The sequence below is a fragment of the Dermacentor albipictus genome, chromosome 4, assembly GCF_038994185.2.
Source record: "Dermacentor albipictus isolate Rhodes 1998 colony chromosome 4, USDA_Dalb.pri_finalv2, whole genome shotgun sequence".
In the NCBI taxonomy this organism is placed as follows: domain Eukaryota; kingdom Metazoa; phylum Arthropoda; class Arachnida; order Ixodida; family Ixodidae; genus Dermacentor; species Dermacentor albipictus.
Genome location: NC_091824.1, coordinates 10453984 through 10470061, shown reverse-complemented (window position 1 = coordinate 10470061; position 16078 = coordinate 10453984). Strand labels below are relative to the sequence as shown.

The window sequence follows — 16078 nt, the reverse complement described above, 5'->3', positions numbered from 1 at the left end:
GAGGGAGGATGTGGCCTAATAGACTCCACTATACGCGACAGGTGGCAGTCCTCAGTAAAGTTGCCAGCGTTGTAGCGGGCGCTTATAGGGTGTCTATTCCCGTGGAACTTATAAACTCCAGCAGGCTTCGCAGCGCAGGGAGCTGTGGACACACTGGGAACAGCAGGTCAGACTCTGTGGCCGCTGGAAGGCCGTGGCGTCTGTAGGTGTTGATCACTGTGGAGCGTTCCTGCGCCAAGGATGGGCAAGCACAGAGAAGGTGCTCCAGAGTCTCGGGGTCCCCGCACCTCTTGCAGGCAGGCGACGTGGCGCGGCCCTTGGCGTACAGCCGGGCCGCAGTCCAGGTGCAGCCAGCCCGCAAGCGCAGGAGTGTGGAACGGTCTCTTCTGGAGAGGCCGTTCTCTGGGAGTGGCTTGGGGGCTTTGCCACTAGCCGCTCGGGGGTCCGGGTGAATGGAGGTGAGCAGGCACCGTAGCCGATGTCTCGTGTAGTCCGAAGCCGCTACCGCTCTGGTGACCGGGACTACATCATGATGGGCAGCTTTGGCGTAGGTATCTGCCTCCTCGTTACCGGCTACCCCGACATGTGAGGGCAGCCAGTGGAAGGATATTGGGAGTCCGGCGGTGGCTAGAGCCGTTGACTTGGCAAGCAGCAGCACCACTGTAAGTCCTGCCCGCCGAGGGTTGACGAGGGCCTGGAGCGCTGGCTTGGAGTCGCACACCACCGCCACCGGCTGCTGGGGAAGGTGCTCAGCAAGGAGGTCGGCAGCCAGGTGCAGCCCCGCGAGCTCAGCTGCAGTAGAGCTTGCTGCAAACGGGAGCCTACACTGCCTGTGACAGGCGAGAGTTGGAGCTGTGCATGCCGCTGCAGCCGACCCGCTGGGGAGGACTGAACCATCCGTGAACACCAGCAGGTGTCCTTCCAACTCCTCCTGGAGCTTGCAGGCTGCCGCCTGCTGCAGGGCTGCGGATGGTGCTCTCCGCTTGGCTAACACCCTGAGGGAGAGGTGCACATCCAGAGGTCCGTGATGGGGAGGAGGAAGAGCCACTGCCACAGGTAGTGGCTCTTCTGTCTCCTCATAGAGGCGACACAGGTTGCCCATACGTGAAGCCGGCAGGCTCCGGAGCCGGTCTAGAAGAGCCTGGCCGTCTGGTGCGCGATGTAGCCTGTCAATATGCCCCACTCCCCGTTGCAACATGAGCAGTGACAGTGGCCATTCGCCGGCCTCAGCCAGTGTTGCGGCGATCTTGGAGTGCCTTGGAAGCCCCAGGACATTTCTGATGGCCGTCCTGTGCAGAACCTCTAGTTGTGCTTTCCTGGCATGCGTCAGGGAAACCAGCGGCAGGGCATACAACAAGGACGATGTTGCTGCAGCCTTGTTCAGGCGCAGGGCCCACTTCGTGGAGCATCCTCGGCCTCGTTGAAGGAGTCGGCCCACGACTGCATGAACACGGCGCACCTGGCGAACACGGTGCAGTGATCTCCGGACGGCTGGAAGGCACCGCCTTGGTCCCCGGACCCAGAGCGCCACATCATCAGCGTAGATGGAGCATTGCGTGTGGTGCCGGGTGTCTGCCGGTAGAGCGGCTGCCAGACCTGCCAGGGCTGCATTGAACAGAAACGGGCTCAGCACCGATCTCTGCGGCACGCCGGTGGTGATGACTCGAGGGGTGCTGAGCGCCTGGCCCACTCGTACTCGGAACGTTCTTCCCGCAAGAAAGGCAGAGACAAAGCGCCTGAGGCTGCCAGTGATGCCGAGGTTATCTAAAGAGCCCTCGATGACCTCGTGGGGCAGGCGGTCAAAGGCGCTCTGCACGTCAAGCAGCACGAGAAGAGCCACGTCACCACTGTTCTTTGCATCCTCCAGGGTGGCCACGACATCGGCGATGGAGTCGGCAGTGCAGCGGTGGCGCCTGAAGCCGGTCTGCTGCTCGGGGAAGTAGTGCACCTGCGCGGCGATCCACTCCATGCGTGCCAGGACAATCCTCTCCATCACCTTACAGGCGGCAGAGGTGAGGGACACCGGCCTGTACGAGGAGGGTGCCGCCGCAGGTTTCCGTGGCTTAAGGACTGGTGCCACCACCGCGGTGAGCCAGCTGTCTGGGAGAGCCCCAGTGCTCCAAATGGTGTTGAAGTACTCCAGGAGACGGTCTTGCTCTGCATCTTGCAGGTTCCGAAGCATCTGGAACGTGATTCCATCCGCTCCTGGAGCGCTCCGTCGCTTGCTTTGTCCTAGGGCGGCCTTCAGCTCGTGCACCCGGATGGGCTCGCAGCAAAGAGCATTAATCTGCTCGAGCACCCATTCCGGATGGTGACCGGTGGGGGGAAGGTACCGAGGCCCAGTAGCTGGCGGAGGCAGGACCCGCTGTACCAGGGGCCGGGCGGTAAACCGGTCGGCTAGTAACTCCGCCAGAGTAGATGCGGAGATGCCCAGGGAAATGGCTGCTGACAGCACCTGTCGTTGTACACGAGGTCCTATCAGCAAGGCCCTCAGCAAGCGCCAGGCACGAGCTCCATCCGGCGCCCTGATGATCGTGGCACAGATGCCCTGCCAGCTTTGGCGCCTGCGTTGCCGGGAGTGTCGTCTGCAGGCGGCGTCGATGCGACGATGTTCCGTCCAGTGCTCCGCTTGATTGGTTCGCAGTGCTCTACGTTCAGCCCTGCGCCTGGCAGCTCGTAGCTGGAGGTGCCGAATGTCTGGTGCTGGTTGGCCCTCCTGCGCAGTGGACCAGACTGTGGCTGCCCGGCCACTCTCCGCAACGAGCTGCAGGAAGTCCGCGGTACTGGTGTCCTGCTGGCACAGCTTACGGAAAGCACTCCAATCGACAGTGGCGTACACGCGCATCCTGGGTGTCTTGCCCCTGAACGGGGCCAGCACGATAGGGAAGTGGTCGGACCCCCAGGTGTCCGGTTGCGGCGTCCAAGTGTATCGGCAGCCCTCAGTGGCCAGGCTCACGTCAATTGCCGTGCTGATGGCACGGGGTGTGCGCCGGATGAAAGTGGGAGCCCCGGTGTTTAGAACCTTCAGACCCAGCTGGTTAACAACGTCCACAACTCTGCTACCTCGCCCGCAGCAGCGGCGACTGTCCCAAATGGTGTGGTGAGCATTGATGTCTCCGCAGAGGACGAAGTCTCTGCCGAGACGACGGGCTAGCTGCAGGAGGCACGAGGGATCCCAGGGCCGGCACGGTCGGATATACACGCTGGCCACAGTGGTGTCAACGTCTCCAAGACGCACACGAACAGCACAGCATTCGAGTGGTCCTCCAGTCAGATCCGCCACATCGACCTCAGCTTGCAGCACACCCGCCCGCACGTACACCGCACAGCGGGGAGGTCCCTGTGGATGTTCTTTGTTGAGACATGGGGTCGCCGTACAGGGTTGCAGCGTGCACGAAGTGCGGCTGCTGTAGCCTACGTAGCCAGGTAGACGCAAATCATCTGCAGTCGCGTACACCTCCTGCAAAGCAAGTACGTCGTAGTCGCTCTGCAGGAGGTGCAAGGAGAGGTCGGCTTGTCGCCGCCGCAACGAATGCGCGTTCCACTGAAGCACGCTCGGCCTGCGGCGGTGGTTCCCAGCTGGGGCGTTAGCCATGATGGCTCTGCTGAGGAGGCAGCCCACCTGCCTGGAGGCAGATTGAGCGTAACTTGTTGTCGGCTGGCAGTAGGTCAGCAACGGCCCGCAGTAGGAGCCTCAGGCTGGTGGCCTCCGACTGCTGCTCAGAAGTGTGACTGGACGGCGCCATGTCAGTTGCGGCTGGGGGTGCGCCTGCTGCATTTGCCAGGGCCGCCTTGCGCCCCAACTTCTCGTGACCTCGCCGGGTTCCTTTCGACGAGGTGCTTTTGGCGGAGCCGGTGGCCACAGCTGCATAGCTGGGGCGCGCCGCCGTCTCCAGTGCATGGACTCCCGAAGCGATGGGAGAGGCTTGTGTCTTGGCGGAGGCACACATTGCTCGAGCTTCCCGATGAGGCATGTGGGTCGGCGCTGTAGCCTTTATCGTGGCTATGCGCCTCTCAGCCTGCCACAGCTTGCATGTAGGGGCGTCGGCAGCGTGTGCCCCTCCACAGTGGAAGCACTTTGGCTTGGCTGTGCACTGGTAATCCCTCGCATGCTGACCGCCACAGCGCAGGCACCGCTCCGGCCATTTGCACGTCGCCGTCGCGTAGTCATAGCGCCCACACCGCCGGCACTGCAAGGGCCGAGGCCGCGACGGTCGCACATCAAAAGGCAACCGGAACAGGAGGATGCGGGCCGGTGGGCTCGGGGCGGCAAAGCGCAGGGTCAGGGTGCAAACGCTCCTCTTGACCGCAGTCACCGGCACGACTGAGGTCACTGCCGCCCAGTGCCTCGTCGGAGAAGTCACCATCGACGCCATGTACCGTGCCCGTGCTCTGGGAACGGTCTGCAGGAAGACGAGCAGTGACAGCGAGCCCAGCCAGCTCGGTCGTAGCAAGCAGGAACTGTAGCCGCGCGGGTGTTGCGGCGTCAGCCGCCACAATGTTCTTTTATGCGAAGCATATTACGAGGGCTCAACCCAGCTCCTCAGGCGCGGCGGTGTCGCCTTGAAACCACGTGACACCGTGACGTCACGACAGAGGAGAAGTGGCTTTGGCTCAACTCTTGCAAGATGGGCTGGGTGGGAATCGAACCAGGGTCTCCGGAGTGTGAGACGGAGACGCTACCACTGAGCCACGAGTACGATGCTTCAAAGCGGTACAAAAGCGCCTCTAGTGAATGCGGTGTTGCCTTAGAAACGAGCTGTTTCTAAGGCTCAGGCGTGCGTCGCTTGCTCAGGCGCACATTTCGTTGCCGCGCCGAACGCTGCGTTGCTCGACGCTCACCGCGTCCAATACGGGGCGTCCAAGGCTAAGCAGAGTAACGCATGAGTTGTTTCTTCGTCTAGCCGAACCAAATATAGCCAAGCAACAGCAGTTCACCAAGCTAAACAGTGGTTCAACAACTAAAATAAAGGCTAGTATGCTTCGCATCCTGGGCTTAACCTTACCTAAGCCACAGCCATCTTTTTCGTATTCACGCGCACCTCCTTGACTCCAGGCAACGCGGAGAGCGCTTGCGCGATGGCGAGGCGAGATGTTCGGTGAAACGAAGCTGCCGCGGATGCCGGCTTGAAGAGGACCGTGCCAGCGACGCTGGGTGCAGACGCGCCAGACCCTTTGGTCCCAGCAGCAGCAGGAACTGTCGGTAGGCAGGAACTAGCGTCGGCAGCGGGCATTGGTGCCGCAGCGGGTCCCGGGAGGTGGGCGGCAGGGGCCACACTAGCGGCAATCCCGTCTCGTGTTGATGCAAGCAGGCGGCGTTTTTGCTTGCGTGAGATCACATTTGTGAAGATCTCTTCATCGTGGAGCTCCGTGGCACGTGGGCTGCTCTGGTTCTGCGTTGTGTTGGCCGTGCCGTCGTCTGAATGCTCTGCAGAGTCCGCCGCCTGCATCACGGCGTTTTCGCAGACGGGCGTCACAGGAGGGGGCGATGATTCGTCAGAACCTGTCGCCGCTAGCTTGCGCGGGGCTTCATCGTCGCTGCAGGGCTCGCTCGGGCGCGAGCGCTTGCGCGAGGACGAGGTGTCCATCGTGGCGTTATCGTCATCCGAATCCGGGAGTGGAGCGCTCGATAGCTCGCCGATTTCCGCAGCTGGGTAAGCGTTAACGGTAGCACTCACGATGGCGGCGGAAGTTACGGAGTTCGGCGTGAATTACCAGCCATGCCTGCTGCTATGTCGGTCTGCTGTCGGGACTGTAGGTGCAAAATACCGAACATTAGAACGCAGATAATCAAGCAAGCTTCAAGACAGGCGAAGCAGTCAGCATGGCGCGAAGTTTCGCTTACTCAGCGCGACGAACTGCAGCTATGCAGCGCGCCCGACGCTCCACTTCGTGAGGCCTTGAAGGAAAACGGCAGAATATGATGTTGGGATTCAGGCCTTCTTGTTCATGGCATCCCACGACGCAGAAGTAATGACGGTGACGCCTTCTCGAGGCTGGGCTAGGTCTCCGGATCGGCGCTACCGATTCCGTCTGCTCCCAGCATTGCGTCCCACGGCACACAGAGAGCCCGTTTTCGTTAAACTATAGGCTGCGGCGAGCTCGCAGCGTGGTTGACATGGTCTGCGAGAAGTGACGAGCCTTTTCGCACTCGCAACAGGGCAGAAATAAGTGCGAATCGACGCAAAACTCGGCCTAGAAACGTCCTTCGCCACAGCCAGGGCTCAATACAACCCAAGCTGGTACGACCCAGTAGCGCCGCCACCAGGCGCCGCTACTATACCTCAAACTCCAGCGCAAGACGCCCATGGTGGTTCAGACAAGACTCCAGATAGCGATCTAAAGAAAGGAAGGGCGCTTGATTCTGCAGAGGGTGCAAGGCGAAGCGTTGTCAGGGGTGAGAGAGTCCGCGCCGCGAGCCGCCTCTCACAGCTGCAATGCGCGCGTGGCGCGCCATCTGTCGGGGCAGCGCCGTACATGGAGCGGAGGGGGTCTTCTGTGTTTGCCGCAAGATGGCTCTGCGTGTGCGGAAAGCGCAGAAGGAATGCAACGGAAACGCACTTCGCTACTCGTGTAATTGCGACTTCTGTAAGTTACATGCACGGTGTAAGAATAGGATAGGTGTGCGAACGGCGGCCGCTAAACATGGAGCGGCAGTGCCCAACACTGGTGCATGTTTTGTTCACTCTCCGACAGGTGGCGCGACATTGTTAGGGGCCTACATTGGTTATGTTAGCGCCGCTCGCTCCTATCCCAATGCGGCTCGGCATTTCTTTTTCTGGTGTCAGGCGTGCACATGTGAGTGTGATGGGCAAGAAATGTTTTGTTCCCCGCTGCAGAACGGGTTACAAAGGCTGTACGGAGAAACTGTCTCTCTTTTCTCCACCGAAAGACGAAGAACGCTTGAACCTTTGGCGTCGAGCTATCCCAAGGAAGGATCGAGTCCTTCAGCCGAATGATCACGTCTGCGAAAAGCACTTCGAGCCTCACCTTGTGTCCAAGACCTGGACAGCGCACTACAAAGGACATGTCTTGGTGAGTGCTCCGCGAAAGGCATCGCTGGCGAGCGATACTGTTCCCACAAGATTTCCCGACTGCCCGGCTTACCTATCTAAAACAGTGAAAACAAGGAAGCGCCCGGCGGAAAGACAACCGTGGTCGCAGTCGAAAAGAAAATGCGCTTCATCAAAAGATTGTAACGAGCAAGAAGCCTCGTGTAGCAGTGACAGTGGTGGCGTTAATGGGAGCTCGTTTCAAGCGTTGCCGAGTGCACCGGAGCACGACATGGATGCGTTTGAAGAGCAGACATGTGATAATATGCCTCAATCTGCTGGACCTAGCTCATCCCTGGAATCTGCGTTCGCAAGCTTGTTCGGCGATTTACCACGGTCGTTTCTTCCGTCAAAATCATGGGGATACCACCTGCTCGACTTTGGAGAAGTAAAAAGCGTCGTCTTCTCCCAACTGGAGCGCACCAAAGTACCTGTAAGCCGTTTACTGTCAGATGCAGGCCTATCGCCAGTGAGCACCGCATCTTCGTTCGTAACCACTAAAATTGTTGAAATTCATGAAGATATGCTGGCAAACATAACCGTGATGGGCAGGTCAGTTTCAATGGCAGATGTGCACTTTGAAGGTACTTTAACAACTATGGATGACGTTAAGGCTTTCTTAGAGCACGTTGATAAGACAAAACTGTGCAGTGGTGGACCGAGCACTCTGGAGTACCCGCACGCTGAAACAAAATGCGCATATCTGGACAACAACCAGAGATGGCGGCACAAGAGATGCTCTATTGTTCTTGACCCTAGTGACTCGAACTTATTAGTATGTCACAAATGTTCTGGCCTTTCAAACGTCCTGCGAATGCACCAGAAAAGAACAGAAGAAAGAAAGCGCAGGCTTAGGCCTTCAGGTACGCGTCCGTTGACTTCATACCAGAGCAAGGACAAAGTTGCAGCACTGCGTCGGGCAAATTATGCTCTGAAAAGGTCGAAAAATCGTCTGCTCAACCGCTTTAAAAAAATGTCGGCGGAGCTTGCAGAAGCTCGTATCCACATGCAAAAAATGTCAGAAGAAGAACTGGGTGAGAAACTACGCAGAATAGATCTCCCTAGTGCTCAGCTGACTGTGGTAAAAAAAAGGAGTGCGTAGCAGCAGCGAGGTTCACGAACAAAAAAAGCAGACGGTACACAGAGGATTGGCTTCTGATGTGCTTGCTGTTGCACATACGCAGCCCATCTGCATACTCGTTCCTGCGAGATAATGAGGTGCTCCCCCTTCCTTGCGTTACGACGGTGCGCAAGTACCTGAGCATGATAAGAGTCAGGTGTGGCTTTGACAAGAGGTTTTTCACGGCCTTTAAGAAGAAGATGACCACTAAAGACGATTTTCAACGCCACGGGATACTTGTTTTCGACGAAATGCGCGTCCGAAAGGAAATTCGAGTTCATTCGAAGACGATGACATACAGTGGCTTCACTGATTATGGAGACTCTTCAGAGGCCCCCGACGACCTTGCTGACCACGGGCTTGTATTTACCTTTCGGTCATTTGGCGACAAGTACTCTCAGCCGATAGCTGTGTTTGCAAGCAAGGGCCCCACAAAGGGAGCTGTACTCGCTCAGCTCGTCTTAAAAGCAATATTTTTGCTTGAAGATGCGGGAGCCTTAGTCGACGCAGTCGTCTGTGATGGCGCAAGTACGAACCGTGCGATGTGGAAGGAATTCGGCGTCACTGGAGCATTGCAACATACCCGGAACTACTTCATCCACCCCGTTGATGAAAAACGCAACGTATATGTGTTTTCTGACGCACCCCATCTTTTGAAATGCGTTCGGAACCGTTTGCTTTCACAGAAAGTGTTGTGCGTAAATGGCGATCGTGTTCACTGGGCACATTTTGACAGGCTGTTTATGGAGGATTCTAAACAGCCGGGAAATTTGCGTGTTTGCCCCAAATTGACTCTGTCCCACATCAACCCTTCAACGACCGAAAAAATGCGGGTGAAGTTGGCCACTCAATTGTTCAGCTTGAGTGTATCGAAAGGCTTGGAATTCTACTCGAAGAGAGGCACAAAAGGGCTCGAAAATGTCAAGGCAACAGTAGAATTCACACTAAGGGTTAATGATCTTTTTGATGCTCTTAACCGAAACCATCCAAAGGAAAGCATCACTGTTGGCAGCCGAGATTTGAGGGTCCTGGCCTCATCGTTGCATTGGTTAAATAAATGGGAAAAAGAAGTCGTATCAGGAAAAATCTCAAGAGCAAGTTTCCTAACCGAGCAAACCGCTGAGGGCCTTCGTGTGACTATTTTGTCCGCACTGGAACTATCAAGATACCTGCTAAAGGAGTGCGGTTTCAGATATGTTTTAACAGGAAAACTTAACCAAGACGTGTTGGAACGCTTTTTTGGCATTATCCGACAGGCTGGTGGCCAAAATGACCACCCATCTATGCCCACATTTCTGCAGCTTTACAACATGTTATCAGTTTACAGTTTGATTAAACCCCCTAAATTCGGAAACTGTCAAGTTGAAAATGAATCTCGGCAAGGTGCACCTGTACTCACGCTCAAAGATTTGAAACTTGCTTTTGACGACAGTGTCAAGTCAGAAGGACACCTTAAGCAACTCAAAGAGAAGCTAGATGGCCTAGTTGCTGCCGAAGAGGAAGTTGACCATGTGTTCGACAACTTGCATGAAGCACCGGCAGCTGCAGATTGCATAATTTATTATTTAGCTGGTTTTATATGCCGCAAGTACTTGAAAAGCACAACGTGTGCAAAATGCCGTGAAGGGTTATTGGAAGAAAGCGCACTTCATCATCAGCCGGAAAGCAGCCTTGTTCTGTGTAAAACCAGGGGAGGTCTTTTGCACCCAAAGCGAAGTCTTTTTCAGTTGCTTCATGCAACGGAGATGGAATTCCACAAGCATGCGGCTCTCAGAAATGCCTATGAATTAACATTGGAAAACATGCTTGATAAGTACAAGTTTCAGTTCTCCTGTGCCGACCATAAAGAAGAAGTTATGGCTGGCGTGCTACACAGTTATGTAGCCATGAGAATGAGGCAGTTCTGCAAACAACAGAAATCTGAGGCAAAAAATAAGTCGAAGGAGCTGCGAAAGCTGTCGAAGCTTCAGTAGGTGAAAACTCTACGTTTAATGTGCTGAATTAAATGATGGGCGTCATGAACTTACCCGTGTGCGCGACATGTGTGCCAGTGTCCGGTTTGTTTATGGAACATTAACGCTTGTACGAATAATTCAGTTTATGGCATGTTCTCTGTACATGTCAAATAAATGTCAATCTGCTCAAAACTTTACTGCTTTTGCGTCCGTGGTTTTTAGATGACAGTCGTCCATATGATTGACTCACGCGGAGGAAATGCCGTCAAACCAAGGCTAGGCCATCCTGCACACTAACATCACAACAACCTCTACCAGAACATTCAACTTCAGTTATTAAAAAATGCGGCCTTCGAATAGCCACATTGGAAAGTTGTTTTGCAGTCCATTACAATTTAACTGCGAGCTTATATAGGTTACAGTACACGTAAAACTAGTTTTCGTGCGGACGTTTTGGCATTTCATCATGGTAAGGTCTGTGGTTGGGTCATGTATCGTAGCCACTAATATTTCACAAAGTTCGCTGCAGCGTCAAGGAGCCTGATCAGTATTGCCAACTACCGTTGCGCTGGACTCATTGTGCCATGCTCCTATACCGGCATGGATGAGCGCGTGCACTACATAGCTCCCGGAGAACGCTTAATGTCGTGAAACGTATGCTTCGTTCATCGCAAACAAGTTTCCGTCTCAAGCTCGAATAACATACGCATCTAGTTTACCGTAAGAAGCGAATTCGAACGTTTTATTGACGCTTTTCACATCCGCAATGACTCTCGTCCTGCTTCTCTGGTTCAAAACCAAGGCCCTTGTGTCTGTGGCGCCATCTGCCGAGGGCAAAGCGATACATGCACGACTTTTTTCCGCCGGGACGGCCTTCGTTCAGCCACCTATCCTATTCTTACACCGTGGTTACATGTTCATAATTACCGATATACACCGCAGTATAACTTTCCACCGCTCGTTTCAAAGGCAACACCGCATTCACTAGAGGCGCGTTTGTACCGCTTGGAAGCATCAAACTCGTGGCTGAGTAGTAGCGTCTCCGTCTCACACTCCGGAGACCCTGGTTCGATTCCCACCCAGCCCATATTGGAAGTTGCTTTTTATTTATGAAGTGCCTGCCGTTATTTATCGCTCACGGTCAACGCCGCAGACGCCGACACCGACGACACCGGCTTTTCTGCGACACGAGCTCCTTAACGCTATCGCGTTAAAACACTGTGACCGGAGGACAACGCCGCACTAAGCCTCATCTCGGCTTCGGCATGGCCCCGGCCGTGGACGACGTCGACGGGCAGCTCCAAGCCAGCGGCGCCTCCCAGAGACGCGGCGACATGGAAGTGACCGTGGAAGGCAACGAAAAGGATCCTAAGGGATCCGACAACGAAGGATGGTTCACAGTTTTGGCGAAAAGGAGGCAGAAACCCGTGCCAGCTGGCGCGGAGACGACGCTCGGCGGACGCTCGGCGCGACGCGCTCAAGAAGGGAGCAGGAAAGAAGACAGACAGACAGACAAAGAACTTTATTAATGGTCCTGAGGAACCGGCGTTAGGGTACTTCCCTTTTCAGGGAGTCCCCGTAGCCGTCGCGGGCCGCACCCACGTCGGGGTTGGAAGATCGTGGTCCTCCGCCCTGTCGCAGGCCCTCTGGACAGCCCGTAGTTGCTCTGAGAGGTCGCCGCTCTTAAGGGCTGCCTCCCAGTCGGTTAGAGTGGTTAGCGATGAGCTGCGTAACGCAGGGCATTGCCAGAGCATATGGGACAAGGAGCAGTACGCCTCCCCACAGTCTGGACAGTGGGGTTCTACATTAGGCGCGAAGTGACTGAATCTGCCCCTGGAGGGAAATAACCCCGTTTGAAGCATGCGAAACGCCGACGATTGTGGTCTATTAAGTTTAGGGTGTGGTAGCGGAAAGGCCCACCGAGCAAGTTGATAATGTGTCAAGATTTCATGGAAGGTGATAAGCGAATCCCTGTACAGCCCTAAGTCGCCGCCCGTGAGTCCACCTGAACCGCCGCGGTGTGTAAGACCTCGCGCACAGTCATGGGCCAACTCATTGGCGTTAACAAGCTCAGAGTATACATTGATTCCCATATGGGCCGGGAACCATTTGATGCTATGAAAACCAGCAGCCCCCTCGCTGCCGAGGATGGCCGCCGCCTCCTTTGAGATCGAGCCGGAGGCGAAAGCTCGGGCTGCCGATCTGGAGTCTGTAAAGATATTGGAAAGTAGGGGGTCCTTCAGTGCTATAGCTATAGCAACCTGCTCGGCTACTGTTGAAGAAACCTTCCGCACGGATGCTGAATTAATGAGAGTCTCGGTAGGTTCGCAGTCTCGGTAGGTTCGATGCTACCGATAGCTCCGCCTCCTTCTTTCCTGCTATGCCGTAGTTTCGGTTGACTCTAATAGCAGGAAAGAAGGAAGCGGAGCTATCGGTAGCATCGAACCTACCGAGACTGCCAGCCGCGGGCTGGAAAGTGACTCTACGACTACGAGAAGGCCTATCGGTGCATCAGAGGGCACCGGAAGTTAGCCTCGGAAGAGCAGTGCGAGAGAGCGCGGGCGTCAGCCTGCAAGACGCCAAGGGAGACAGCGTCGTGATAAACACCAAACAAGGTACGATCATCTACCACACATTATCTATGGCAAATGCTAAAAGAATAAGCAAGATAGATAAGATCAGAATCGGAGACAAAGATTACGGGGTCGTCACGTACGTGAACGCACCGGAAAGCTGTTGGCGTGGAGTTATTCACGGCATAGAGGAAATGTACTCCGATAAAGAAGTTCTAAACAACCTCAACGAGGACGAAGACAACCCAGCAATTCTAGAAGCAAGAAGAAGGGGCAAAACCAGAACTCTCCTCCTGACTTTTGACGACGAGGAAGTTCCACGCAAGGTTTTCTTCATGGGCGCTATTCTACGGTGCTTCCTATACAAGAAGAGGTACGAAGTATGCTACAAGTGTGGAGGACTCGGGCATAGATCAGACGTGTGTGACAATGACGAACCGAGGTGTAGAGGTTGTGGGGTAACCAGACCACAAGAAGGACATCAATGCGAACCGCAGTGCCAGCTCTGCGGCAAAAACCACGTCACCGGGGATAAGAAGTGCAGGAATTTATTCCGCACCCCGTACATCGTGAAGAAGAGACAATGGGAGCAAAAACAAGCGGCCGAGGAGGCGAACCAAGAGGAAATTCGTAAAAGCAGGCCAAGCGAGAGATCGAGCAGCAGGACCAGGAGCCGCTCGGAGTCCTTCCCGAGGCTACAGACGCCGCAACACCAGACACAACAGAAGGAAACAAGTAACAAGGTGAGCTGGTCAGACAAAGTCTCCCAGGATTCAGAAAAGGATAGAGAAAACCAGGAGCTAAAAGCGCTTATTAAGAGGCAGGAAGAGCAAATCAGAATACTGATTGAGGATAGGAAAAAGGAGAGCGAAGAATTTTTAAAGATAATCGAGGAGATGAAAAAAGAGAGGGGTGGAAACAGTACGAGACAGGAAGAGAGCGTAGGGGACAAAGAGCCCAAAACAGATCGGCCCCCGCTCAAAAAGAAGAGAACGGGAGAGACAGACTCTGACAGTAAGATGGACAAAGTTACTCAGGATATTACTTTGATGAACGGAGCTATGATGCAATTCATGGAACAAACTCGAGCGGAATTTGAAAAACGCGACATCGCCCTCAAAGCAGAATTTGACAAACGCGATTTCGCTTTAAAAGCTGAATTCGATTGGTTTAGAACACAGTTAATTAACATTCAAAATGCATTGGCAAAATAACACGATCTGGCAGTGGAATTGTAGGGGCTTCCTGAAAAAGAGAGCAGTCCTACAAACATTCCTAACTAACATCGATAAACCAGACGTCATTGCGTTGCAAGAGTGTGGGAAAAATGCAAAATTGGCCGGCTACACAGCCTACACTGGGCAAGGAGAGAACCGGCAGACAGCTATTTTAGTTAAAAGAAACTTAGCAGCAGTCCTACACGAGACTGACACAAATAAGATTGATCACGTCCTAATTGAACTAGTACCGAAGAAAAGAAAAGATAGGAGCCTATACGTTCTCAACGTATACAGCTCTCCTAAGCAAAAAAAGAATAGTGGCTTCGATCAGCTCATCGAAAGGCCCAAAAACATTGCAGGCAACAGCCTCATAGTCATAGTCGGAGACTTTAACGCGTAACACACGGCTTGGGGGCACAAAACCTCGCAACAAAAAGGCAGAGAATTATGGGATACTATCTCCAAGCATGGACTAACCCTACTAACAGATCCTCAAATTCCGACGAGAAAAGGAAATAGCGTTTCCAGGGACACCACACCGGACCTTACTCTCATAGGGGGACACATAACCGCACGATGGTGTAACACGGGAGAGGACTTGGGGAGCGACCACAGAATTATAGAGACTGTGGTAGAACACGGCATACCAACTCCCAAACCCAAGCAGATCGAAGCAGTAAATTGGAACCTCTTTGGGCAGAAATGTGCCGAAAAAGAGGAGCTCAAGGATATAGGCAGTTGGAGCAAAGCCCTCTTGGAAGCGGTTGAAGAGGCCACAGAGAAGGTGGAGGCAGACGAAACGCAAGATGTAGTAGACCGGAAAATGGTCGCATTATGGAGGAAAAAGAAGCAGCTAGAGCAAACATTGAAAGAGAATAGAAGCAATAGAAACATTAGGAGGGCATTAGCGCACCTGAACGGAGAGATTGAAGAATACGCACTCGAACTCACGAAACGAAATTGGAATAGTATATGTGAACAGATGGATCACAAAATTGGTAAATCAAATGCATGGCAACTATTGAGGCACCTACTAGATCCCCAAAGCAGCAAATCAGAGACGCATAGAAGCATGCAGAAACTAGTGTATAAATACGAAGGCAATAACAGACAATTGTTCGCTATATCTTAAATGTGGTCCGCAACAAACACTGCCGGACTACAAAGGGGACGAGAACCCCCTCTTGCACAGCCCCGTCACCGTAGCAGAAGTCAGGGCCGAGCTGAATCGACTAAGAACGAAAACAGCTGCAGGACCGGACAGAATCAGCAATCGGATGTTGAGGAACCTCGATCACAAGTCAATAGTAAACCTAACGAATTTTATGCAAGGGTGTTGGGACAAGGGTAAAATCCCCAAAGAATGGAAGGAGGCTAAATTAGTCCTAATTCCAAAACCGGGGAAAAAGCTGTCTCGAAAACCTCAGACCAATATCCCTCACGTCATGCGTCGGAAAACTAATGGAACACGTGATACAATCTAGAATGAGCAGATACTTGGAAGACCAAGACATGTACCCTGACACAATGATAGGCTTCAGAGCACATCTATCTGCGTGCGATGTCATGCTACAGCTTAAAGAGCAAATTATCGACCACCAAACGAAGGACACGAAAGCCATCGTTGGCTTAGACGTGGCCAAAGCATTTGACAACGTAGACCACAAGGCAATCTTAGAACAATTGAATAGCCTAAACGTAGGGAGACGTACCTACGAGTATATAAAGGACTTTCTGACTGACAGAACAGTAACGGTCAGTCTAGGGGGTAACGAGGAGAAAGGGATAGAGCTCAGCAATAAGGGGACACCGCAGGGCTCGGTGCTTTCACCCACCCTCTTTAACATAGTAATGATGGGACTCCCGCACAAACTTAAGGACTTACGGGGTCTAGAACATACGATCTATGCGGACGACATCACCCTATGGATAAATAGAGGAAGTGACGCCTATATAGAAGAAACGCTGCAAAAGGCCATCAATAGAATTGAAGAGCACTTAGAAAAAGCCGGACTTAAATGTTCAGCTACGAAGTCGGAGGCTCTCTTCATCAGTCCACAGAAAATGCGAAAGAAAATTCCTAACCACGGTATAAAACTCACGGTTAATGGGGACGCGATTCCAAACGTAAAAGCTATACGAGTGCTAGGCATGCACA

The 16078-nt window shown here is 53.8% G+C and overlaps 1 protein-coding gene across 1 annotated transcript; it reads right to left on the bottom strand.

Annotated features, from left to right (window-relative positions):
* Window positions 1-213: 213 nt before the first annotated feature.
* On the bottom strand, window positions 214-5588 carry LOC139059487 (uncharacterized). The gene is made up of 4 exons (XM_070537912.1): window positions 5043-5588; window positions 3627-4403; window positions 288-3487; window positions 214-229 (listed from the first exon to the last, which is right to left on the bottom strand). The coding sequence occupies exons 1-4, from the start codon at window positions 5586-5588 to the stop codon at window positions 214-216; spliced, it is 4539 nt and encodes a 1512-aa protein (XP_070394013.1).
* Between the last annotated feature and the right edge of the window lie 10490 nt (window positions 5589-16078).